The sequence below is a fragment of the Astatotilapia calliptera genome, chromosome 7 (genome assembly GCF_900246225.1).
Source record: "Astatotilapia calliptera chromosome 7, fAstCal1.2, whole genome shotgun sequence".
Taxonomy (NCBI): Eukaryota; Metazoa; Chordata; class Actinopteri; order Cichliformes; family Cichlidae; genus Astatotilapia; species Astatotilapia calliptera.
The window spans coordinates 51,802,271-51,814,018 of record NC_039308.1 but is presented as its reverse complement, the minus strand read 5'-3'; the positions used below and the strand labels follow the sequence as shown (position 1 = coordinate 51,814,018).

Here is an 11,748-nt window from a genome sequence, read left to right as displayed (position 1 = left end):
CACTTTACTAGAGAAAAGGATATTTAAGACTCTTTTATAAGAATATTGTCACCTAAAACAGACACAACTTGTATTACAAAGTATGTACAGTAAATATTTAAGATGTTATAGGTATTTTAACTAAGTCCATTTAATGCCCCGCTAGCTAACTTTGCACAGCGCTTCAGTTTAAGAAGAAATCTAATATTTTATAGTTTGTGTATCTACACTGTGATGGTGGCTATTAGGACTGCTGCAGGACTCCTAGCTACTGTATGACTGTGTGGTTCTGTATGAGTGCATACCGTAAGGAGGTCAGTGGGTATTTGAGGGAGTGCATGCACGTATGTGAGTGCTGGTGTGAATGTGGTGTGTGCAATAGTTTGTTGGTCTAGTGAACCAATATGCCAGCCTCACACACAGTTGTCCTGTTGTTAATCTAAATCTGTGGGTCTATGTCTTAGTCCAGGTCTCTTTCTGTTTCTCCCTCTTTGACTCCTTTTGTCTCTTTGCTTTGTTGGGACATACAGGGTAACATAAAGGGGGTGGGAGTATAACGTGGGGTGACTGGTGTGCCTGAGTATTGAACTCAAGTAATAATGAATTAGTAAGGCCTGTCCCAGCCTCACCTGTGGGTGTGTTCTTGTGTAAATAGATATTCTGTAGATGCCAATTAGCAAATATGGAAAAGATGATTAACTTACAGCATTGGAAGAGGTTCCTTAAAAAATAATATTAACACTTAATAAAGGTTTTCACTGTAAATCTCTGTTGTGCTTTTTAAAATTTATTATTTTAACCAAAGCTATGAAGTTTTTAAAGGGCAAACCATGTAAATGGATGAGACATGTGACAGTATATATAATAATAAAAAATACACATTATGGTTTATTCTCTGCTGTTTAAATGGCTAAAGCAGCCTTGCACCCTCCCCCCTGTCCGTTCATTTACCCACTGTATCATTTAGGTTATGCAGATTTAGTTACTAATAAAACTAAAACTAGCTCACTTTTGAGCATCTTTTCTCCTGGGACTTGGGCTTCTCTGTTGAATTGTATACATTTAGATGGTTAGTAAGTCTCATTATTACTTGTTCAAATCTGCTTGGAGTTTGGAAGAAGGATTCAATTAAACTGTATTTTATTTATATAGCACCAGATCACAACAGCAGTCACCTCAAGGCACTTTATATTTTAAGGTAAAGACCTTACAATGAGACAGCCATCTGCGGTGACCAGCAGGGGGTGAGGGGAGAGATGTAGGACAGAAGACATTTTGTGGAAGAGTAGGAATCCAAACTAGGAGCTGGTTAAACAGAAGACAGGCCTTAATTCTACTACTAGACAAACTCAGAAGTACAAGTCAGCCAGTAAGCTAGGATCAAAGAGCTCTATTGGAGGGATATGGTATGGATGAATGCATAATGGGTGCATTGTAATGTACAGTGTTGCAGAAAAGTCAGTGTGGTCACAAAAGATTAATGGGTACATGGACATCTATGCAGAGTTTCACTTTCAATGTCTAGTGATGAAATTTACTCAAACCCAAGTGGACTCGCTCAACTCAGTGACACTAAAAATGTAACACTTGCTTTAAACTTCTTAATTGACTCCATATTGGAGCTGCTCTTCCTTTGCAGGTAGAATTTCCACACTTATTCCAGTTGTTTTACAATCCAACCAATCTATGGTAAGCTTTCAATAGCTACTAACAAAACAAACAATCACCATCTTCCTGTTTTGGTTTTGCAATCATTCCTTCATTTTCCAGGAGCACAGAGTGTCAGAAAGAATTGCTGTTTGAAGGATTGGGACTTACAAGGAACTAATATCGAACCAGTGTCATAGTTTTAAGGGACTGCATTTTTCAATAGGGTTCTCTTTCATAATTATAATTTTTCTTTTGAAAAGAAACAGAATTACATCAGTGATATGGTCACATCTGCAAGTGCACGGGGTACACTTGGGTCAGGTCTTGTTTCTGGAAATTTTCTTTGCGACAGCTACACTCTAAAAAAAACTAAATGCAAATAGAAGTTAAGGAGCCAGTACACTGAACTCTTTATCACTGAACGAGATAAAGCTGCTACTACAAAATAAAAGCTTTGAAAGAACAAATTTAGATTTAAAAGAAGGAAAATTATAGAGTGTTTAGCGGTTGCATTAGTATTTGAAAATAAATGTATGTATGTATGTATTTCTTTATTTATATTTATGTTTATTTATTTATTTATAAATGTAAAAGGGTAATAGTTTTTTCCCAAATACTTTCCTTAATAATTCAGCTGCCATAAAAGGCCACGTCTCACTTCATGTTGTAGGCAACCCAAATGAAAAATGCAGTTATGTTTGAGAGCTACAACCACTATGAGATTATGAAAGATTAACCTCTCACTCACAATAGTCCGTTTTTATCCGTCTCACATGTTTTGAGCGCAAAAGCAAAAGAAATTCCACGCAGAAAGAAAGAAAGAAGAGAATTATTGTTCCCATCTAGTGTTTTAAGGAGTAACACCAACAACCCCCTTATGGCAGCTCAGACTTCAAGCACTCAGTACTGCCAGATTTTCAACTCAGGAGTTGTGCTGTGTATGGCTTATGTGCCTTATGGGAATCTGTGGGGTATACGGGGGTGAGATGAAGAATAGCTTCATTTAGATTTAATTATATTCCAGTGCAGCTCAGTGTGTGAGGGCATAAAATCACTGCAGTAATTCTTATTTTAACTGAATGATCAAGTGTTATGTTGAGCTTTTCTGTCACTGTACATTTCTTTTCTTTTCTTTTTCTTTTTAAACACAGATCATTTAATGTAAAATATAGTTTCTGTCAAACTCGCTGCAACAGGATGAGTCATGAAGGAAACGAAGAGAAAAACTGGAAGGAAGTTGCACAGGAACTAGGGCGGCAATTTCCCAACAAACTAAAAGTAGGGCAAGCGTGTGTTTGTGTGGGACAATGTGGGATACATCAGAAAAATAAACACACAACAAAGTATGTGTGTACAGCTTTTGCATTAGTATGCCAAAGACATGTATAGGTCATTTAAATTCAACTTTTCCAACACCCTTGCTAAGTAAATAAGGATAACAGGAGCTCTTCATATAGTCTTATTTTTCTTATGCTCTTACTGTTTTGAATTCTGGTAACTTATTTCCAGTGGCTGTTCTGTCTGATAATCAACTTTTTTTCTGCATCTCTTTTCAACACATTTGTCAGTTCTAACAATTTAGAGCATATTATGAAACTCACACATAGTGTGTTTCTTTTCGACATACCTACCCTTGTGCGAAATCAAAAAAAATAACTAGCAAAAAACCCCAAATACTCTGAGAATTTCTTTCCACTAACTTAAGTCAGTTAAAACCAGTACCTGGGTATCTGTTGTCACCTCAGTGGTTTTTCTTTGGGGTAGTTTTCATCATATTTGCTCAAGTACAGCTTATGACCTTGTGGTGACTTGCAAGTTCACTCACTGGACAGAGAATTGGACTCATGGACTTAAACCATGATAAAGGTCTTAAATTGTGGAACAGGGAGATGAGGGACAAAACTCCAATACAGTCCTATACCTCGGCATCCTATCTGAGATATTCTAGACAAAGATAAAAAGTGCTGCTTACTTCATTTTAGTTTTTTAAAATATCGCACAACATAAAAGACCCAGTTGCCTTAAAGCGCTTTATGTTGCAAGGTAAAGACTCTACAACAATAATGAAAAAACACCAAAATTCAGATAAACCCTTAAGAGTGAGCACTTGGCATCAGTGGGAATTAAAAAAAAACCTCCCTTTTACCAGGAAGAAACCTCTGGTGGAACCAGGCTCTGGAAGGTGTAGCCGTCTGTTTTGGGGGGGAAGGTTGGGGCTGAGAGGAGAGATGCGGGACAGAGAGCACACTGTGGAAAAGATATCCCACAGAATGAGCTTGGCATAAAAAGGCTGTATTCATATTCATCTTCTGAGATATTAAATTGGGTGGTGTAGCACCGGATGGAGAGCAGGCCATCTAAGAAGGTTGATGACTTGGTGAATGAGGCATGTTGTATTAAGCGCTTCAGTGTTTAAGTAGAGTAAAAAAGTGCTAATTAAATTAAGATCAAACTTCAGAGCAGATATCACATCTGCATGCATCTGCATTCGACAGACTGTACCTTTAACTCCCTGCCAAAGGGGGAAAGCGAGATTCAAATATCTGGCTCCGCCTCTGCTGCATGTCGTCGCGGAAATAGAAAGTAAACAGGGCAAAACAAAATGGGAGCATCGTTGGATACTCCAGCGAGGTGCCCTCTCTGCAACGAGCTGACCCGGGACCCGGTTACTCTGAAGTGTAACCACAGTTTCTGCCAGCGATGCATTGGAGACTTGTGGAGCATTAACCCGAACGGGCCGTACCATTGTCCGGAGTGGAGGTGTAAAACCGAGTACCAGACTTTGCCGTTTCATAGCAGTTTGATACGGTCACCAACTCCCCGAGGACAAGCACAGCCTCGCAGCACTGCAGGTACTGTTAAGGTGATTAGGTTAACATTTAAATTGTAACCGGACGAGTGAAATAACGGCCCTTAAAACTACAAACGTGAAAGCGGGATTATAAACTAATGCTAGCTAGCTGCTAACGTCAGAGGTCTCCCGCTCACAAGCAAAATGGGCGTTACGCATATGTTCAGTACTGTAAACTAGACAACTAGACAGACTACTGCATACTTATAATCGCATTCTAGCTGTAGCTAGTAAATGTTCACTAGTTTACTTCTAATCCAAAGACCTTAATAAATAGCAAATAGGTTGCGCTTTCTAAATGGAAGATACCATTTGATCAACCTTAGGGGACGTAAAAGTACTATAAAACTAGTAGCACATGATGGTCTAATCTTTAATTTGCGGGAAAAAAGGTTTTAGCAAACCAGAACTTTGTTATGTGCATGTATGACCAGTGACAGATAAAGTAACATATTTTTCGATTGTATTCATTTATTGATGGATTATGTGAAATGAAGAACTCACAGTTTAGGTTAAAAGACTATATTTTTGGTGTCTTTTTTTTTTTAGAGCCCAATTGTACCAGTGGCAGCTTCAGGTGAACGCACCACTTGTCTGTTGGTCATGTAGTCGAGTAGGCATGCACATCCCTACTGCAAACAGTGCTAAGTTGTTGCGTTTTGTGTCATGTTGTTTGGCCAGGTCTCATCTGTAAAACAAATCTGATCTCAATGGGATGTGCTGGTAAATAAAGGTAAACAAATACATGTGCTTAACAGTGGATGGAGCCTGCAGGAAAGAAAATCAATAATACTATTTCTAGCATTTCTTTGGTGTTATATTATGTTGTTAAAAAGGACAACAGACAGAGGACTACCACTCTATCTATGATACATTATACATCATTGCCAACTGCTATACCATTTGGGCTCTAATATTCTAATCTGTCGTAGTTAGAAATATTCATATTTAACTGTTTTTGTGAGACTGTTAGATTTAGATTTGAGTACTAAGCAACAATTTTCAGCATTTCAATGTCCATCCATTTTCTTAACTACTTATCCGACATAGGCCTACGGGAGTGTTAGAGCTTATCCTTAACTCTTCTGACAACGAGTGAAAGACGAGGTACATCCTGGTTGCCAGGACTAACACAGAGCGAGAAAGCTGTAAATAGTTAAATAACTTATTCACCTAGTAATCACCAGTAAAATGCCTTTCATATAAAAGTTGGGGGAGTAAAATCCCATAATGCATTCTTAAATAAAGTCTAATTGAAGTAGTATAACATTTAACACTCAAGTGAAATACAGGTACCTCAGAATTTGATTGTATTACAGTTCTTGAGCAAATTTCCTTTGTTTCTTGCTGTCACAAGGTTTAAAACAGAATATTTTAAACAAAGCATTAGCTCTTGTGTAATTTAATGGGAGCAGTGTTCGGCATTTGTTTACAGTGTCACAGATCAAAGTCCAATTAAAACTCTGAGATCAAAGTTTGAACTCTTTTAAAGCAAATAGACAGCAGGGTTAAAAGTCTGCTTCTGACGTGTGATCATGAGTGTAAGCAGCACCTTTAAACCTTTAATGCACTGAACAGTTACATCTGTGTTGCTTACCTTCCTTCCTTACAAGGCAACATCATCACAGAACTCCTAAGTAGTTAGTACAAACTCAGCCTTCTTTAAAAACAGTTTTACTTATATTTTATTTATTTTTTAAGGTTCATCCACCAGTAACAATGAAGAAAGTACATCTGACTCGAGTTTAAGGAGGCCATCGCTCACCAGCCGACTCCTCGGAAAGAGGAAGGCCAGCGCACCTGTACCTGAACAGCCTGAAGCAAAGAGAACAACTGTCGAGAGCCCCCGTGCATGGCCCAGTGACACAGAGATTCCCACCACTTCCTTGTCAAATAACACTGGGAAGTCAACTGCCGTGGAAACATCTAAGAAAGTAGTAGAACCAGAATCTTCCCAATCTAAAGAGGGTGATGGCTCAACCTCCGAGGAGAACTCTGACAGCAATGGAGCATCTGCAAGCGGTGGGCCACAAGCCATCTCAGTCCAGCATAAATCAGAAAAGGCCATCATACTGGATGACTCTGACAATGAAGTCGACATATGTGATGCACCTCCTCCTGCAACCCCCAAGAAAGACCCGCAAGTAACTGGGGTATGTGTGACACCAAAGAAGCCTTTGTCAACTCCCACCTTTCCTGCAACCTCAACTCCAGGAAAAGATAAGCCTCCTGTGCACCATGCTGGCAAGTCATCTCCGATTCCAAGCAAAATTAATTTACCTGCTTCAGGATCCTCAAGTCATGTTGGCATCTTCTCCAGGGCAGAAAACAAAAGCGCCAGCCCTGTGCCCTGTCATTATTGTCCTAAAACTCGGTGTCAGTCTGCAGTGAAGACTTGTCTGGTGTGCGGGGCCTCCATGTGTTCAGAGCACCTGCGGCCCCACCTGGACACCCCAGTTTTCCAAAATCACACCCTGGTTTCTCCAGTGGAAGACATTTCCCTCTGGAGGTGTCAGGATCACCACGAGATAAACCGTATCTACTGTCGGCAGTGTGCAGTGTGTGTGTGCACTGTGTGTACCGTCATAGGTTCCCATCGTGACCACGAATGCATCAGCATCAGGGAGGCAGAGAGAGAGCTCAGGGTGAGTGCTGCTGACTTAATGCACGTGAGATCTGATTTCAATGCATAGTACCTGAAGATAATCGGATGAGGAATACTTACACAGATACACATGGGGTAAAAACAAAAATATAGTGTTTTGTGGGAAATCCCTTGCAGTGACCGAGCATCTGAAATATTTGATCTGATAGATATCAGAAGATGAGGTGCTGAGCTGGGTTAACTTTGGACTGGTTGCGTTAATGCGCCCCTGGAGTATAAAAGAAGCACACATCCAAAAATATTTCAACTCATCTGCTTGTTCCGACAAGCATAACGTTAAAACAAACACTGCAAGAATAACGCAGTCTAACACACAAACACAAGGCAGATGCGTCAACAAACAAAATCATTACCACTGTAATCACTTTTTGTGCCCATAATGATCTGTAAGCAGGGTTATATTTGGCAATGGTGAGCCGGTCTCTAAAGTAATCTTTGCTTCTGTTTCCTGATATTTGGTTTCTTAATTTTATTCAAAATTATCTAGTTGTCTCTCGTCTTTCTGTGTGGTCATGTATCTTCAGTCTTTTGTTTGACCATTTATGATAGCGGATTATTTGAATATAGAATGACCGTTCCTATGAGTTTACTTGCTATTTTGACAGCCATTTTTAACTAATCATTCGTCATGTAACTTCTAGATGTATTGTAGGAAGTCTGTTATCTTCCAATTTACACTGTTGCCCCTAGCAGATAAAACACAGGTCTGTTTATTCACATGGAAAATGTATATGGTTCACAAAGTTGAGAACATGACAATCAGAGATTTAGAGGGATACCTTAATGGTTTTACAAGCAACAGCCATTTGTATCTAATTTAGTACAAAATAATGTTTTTCAGTTGATCTAAGCTACCAGCTTATTAAAAATAACCCTCATCATTTTAGGCTTTTCTCAAAATACGTCTTGGGACTTTATATTTTGGAGAATCTGCTCAAACTACTTTGCTTCAAATTCAAAGTGGCGAAGAACATAGCCTGAAGAACAAAAAACATGTAACTGTCCAGCTGTGAGCATACAGCACTTGTGGCTAAATATAGATATAATCAAAGCCATAGACTCGTGACTTGTTTTTAAATCTTTGTGGACATTTTTCCTCAGGGAAACCTGAAAGAAGAGATCAAACAACTGCAAGAGGCTGAGCAGCAAGTGAAGGACCGAGTGACTGAGCTCGCTCAGAAGAAAGAGACTTTCAAAGTGAGTTGGCTAAGTATGTTGTTAAATATACATATGTTCGTTCTGCTTAGCCGCTAAGAATTACAAGAGATTTTCTTTCACACCCATTGCATTGAAATTTAAGGGGTTTTTATAGAAGTGCATATAATTGGCTAAAATTAGTTAATAAACTTCTCCAGTTCTTTGTTTCATGTCAGAATAGGAAGACTTTATACAAGTAATACAAATATTAGGCGGCTTTGTTTGAGAATGTAAAGAAATTAAGCTTAAGGTTTTCAGGTTAGGGTTACATGGTTGATTGCTGCCCCCAACTAAATACTTCTCCTTGAGTAATAGTCATTCATTCATTCAAGTGATTAATTGACGAGCTGTTTTTTTTTTTTTTGTATTTTTAGGGCACTAGTCCCAGGGTGCTACATTGCAGCACAAAGCTTTATTAAGTTGCAGCAACTCTTAAATAGAATCTAACACTGAAGTGAGTGGCCGTACTAAAGTAATTCTTTTTCCCATCTGCAAGTATGCTAAAGTCCAAGTGGGATAAATGTTACCATGACTGTGAGGGTCCATGCAGATGTCCGTCTCCCTGCCTGTTATTTTGACCGTGCAAACTCTTCTGCAGAGACCATTCTGTTTACGACTTACCGAGTGTTGCCACTTCCTTCCGACTCTTAGGAGGCAGCCTTGAGTCATTTCTGTTGCTCAATCTGGATTTTATTTTGAGCTGAGGAAACCAGTTAATACAAAAAAGGAAAACATAAAAATGCCATGTTTGAAATTTAAATAGACTGGAAAAGCATCTTACGTTGAAATCTTTGCATTTCTGAAGTGTTGTACGGTGTACTAGTAATCGGAAATGAGTAATAACTAACAGCAAAGAAATGCAATACTACCGCAATACTACTACATATATTTATACTGTGTCCTGTCTAGGAGGTTTTGAGTGAAGCACAAGCAGGAGTGAAGCAGCAGTACAGTACCATCAAAGAGGCCTTGGAGCAGGAGGAGCAACTGGCTCTTCAGTGTGTGAAGAAGGAAGAGAACCGAGTTTTGGGGGGACTAGAGGAGAAACTCTGCCACCTCCATAGCTCCCTTCAATCCATCCAACAAGGCCTTCACACGCTGGAGAATCTGGCTGACACCAGAGGCGACAACTCTTTTAAGGACCAGGCCTTCATCATGGTCAGATCATTTTTGTTGGCTTAAAAAATATATGCATATATTTACTGCTGAATTATTCATGTTTGCATAGTAAAATGCCTTTTCTTTTTTCTGACATTGCAGGAATACAGCAAGATTGCCCAGCTGTAAGTAATATGCTTTTAACTTCTGCTTTGCAGCAGTAAAATTGTCCGCTTGTTGAACATTTCACTAGCTGAATGTGCTCCCAGAAAATCAGTTTTGTAAACATGCTGCATAGTCGTTTATTTTATTTTAATGAAAGTACTAGTTAGCTCACCCTAGTTGGTAAAAGCTGACTTTAAAAGTTCTTTTGCAATGCAATCAGCAGGGATGGTGATTTGGAAAGCGATGTGACACTTTTGTGCTGTGGGTACAAATCCCACACACTAAGTACACACATCTAAGAAATGGAGATTGGATTTATATGTGCAATTTGCTGCACGATAGTCTTAGGGCTCATTACTGACTCAGTTCTCCTTCATCAGGAGTGGTGAGATGGGGAGCTATGTGGAGCAGTTTGAGGCCACGGAGGAAGTGAATCGTCCCCGGCTGAGGTGTCTGCAGCAGTGGACAGAGAAGCGACTGGACACAGTTGTCATCAATACACAAAGCAAAGATAGAGATCTTAACAGGCTCCTCTGTAAGTCATGTCTTGTTTATACTACTGTTTATACAGCTCACACAGCTAATTACGCCACAGCACTAAATACATGTGTTAGGATATTTAGTTAGTCTTAATTTTCTCATCTAAATTCTTCCTCTTTAATCGTGTACACAGATGGCACCATACCCCTCTTGGATTCAGATACGGCCCATCCGAAGCTGCAGCTGTCTGATAACAGCAGAACGGTGACCTACAGCGATGCTCAGCAGGCTTACATGGAGCACGAGGCTCGCTTCAGTTCCTTCCCACAGGTCCTTTCCTCATTAGCACTGGAGGGAGGGCGTTGGTACTGGGAGGTGAGCGTGTCCGTGGATGATGGTCGATGGAAGGTGGGGCTGTGTGAGGCTCAGATGGAGAGGAAAGGCCAAAAGGACAACTCTCGTCTGGGGTTCAACAGTTACTCCTGGTGCCTGGCCTGTGACAAAAGGAAGGTAGAGGCCCTCCATAATAAAGTATCAGTTCCTGTGGATTCAGATGGACTGCAAAGGGTAGGAGTGTTCCTTGACTTTGAAGATGGTATTTTATCATTCTTTAATGTGACACCAGGGGGCAGTCTAGCTTTAATGCATTCCTACAAGCAGAGGTTTACTAATCCTCTTTACCCAGCCTTTTCTGTGTCTAAAACACACTTGTCTATCTGTGATTTGTTCGAGTCTTAAACTGCACAGAAGCACCATATCAGTTCTGCTGATTGATTTACAAACTTCATCAATTTGTGGTGCCTTTTTTAAGTGTTAATCTATTTTAGTAAAATGTGCTGTTGTGTAACTTTCTCATGGATGATAGATCTGTCCTACACTGCATACAATCCCTGACTTCTGCAAAGATCTGTAAATGTGATTTTTACATCATTTGAAAGAACTGGAATAAATAGAAATCCTATTCAATATACCTTACATGTAACAGCCAATCACTGGTAGTATTTTTTTTTTTTTTTAATAGAAAGACCACACTTTTTTAATCTTTTTTTTTTTTTTTTTTTTTGAGATGATGTATCAACAAATGAGAACGTTTTTAAGTGGTAGGCAAGTTATCAATGATGATCAATACACAAATATTTTGGATAGTGTTTCTATTTTGAATATTTTTTTTTTTTTTTTAAATCTTCAGATTGTACTTTACATATCTCGTCTTTGTCATCCTTATTGCTCCTGTTGTGACTCATTTGTCTTTCTACTGGAATAAACTGTCAGAGTTTCCAAAGCTGCGTTACTGCGTGCCATGATTCTTCCCATGGGCCTTTAAATAGAAACACAGGTGTGCGAGTGGGTGATGTGTTTCCCCACAACAGGTGACAGTTGGCGTGTTAACTTTTAAATTTCACTGCTCCCACAGCATGGGAGCTTTACTGACAACAAACACTGCCTTTGACACAAACCCCTGATAGGATGGCAGACCGAAGCAGATGCTAAATTGTCCTTTTCTTTGCAAAGTCTGTGGCTCATTTATTCTGACTAGGGGTCTGCGCAGTTGACGTCATTGAGTGGGATCAAAGTGGTATTTACATAAACTCCTTCTGGATGATTGGTCGAGCGACTGAATGCCAGTGGTTCAGGGACAGCTGTCTGTGGATCACAGTGGATA

General features: G+C 39.6%; 1 protein-coding gene across 1 annotated transcript; it reads left to right on the top strand.

Annotated features, from left to right (window-relative positions):
- The first annotated feature begins 4,142 nt into the window (after positions 1–4,142).
- LOC113026577 (E3 ubiquitin/ISG15 ligase TRIM25) lies at positions 4,143–11,120 on the top strand. Its single transcript, XM_026175509.1, has 7 exons — positions 4,143–4,481; positions 6,182–7,125; positions 8,247–8,342; positions 9,252–9,500; positions 9,603–9,625; positions 9,986–10,140; positions 10,279–11,120. Exons 1-7 carry the CDS (start codon positions 4,232–4,234, stop codon positions 10,821–10,823), a joined length of 2,262 nt encoding a protein of 753 aa, XP_026031294.1. The 5' UTR covers positions 4,143–4,231; the 3' UTR covers positions 10,824–11,120.
- The last annotated feature ends 628 nt before the right edge of the window (positions 11,121–11,748 follow it).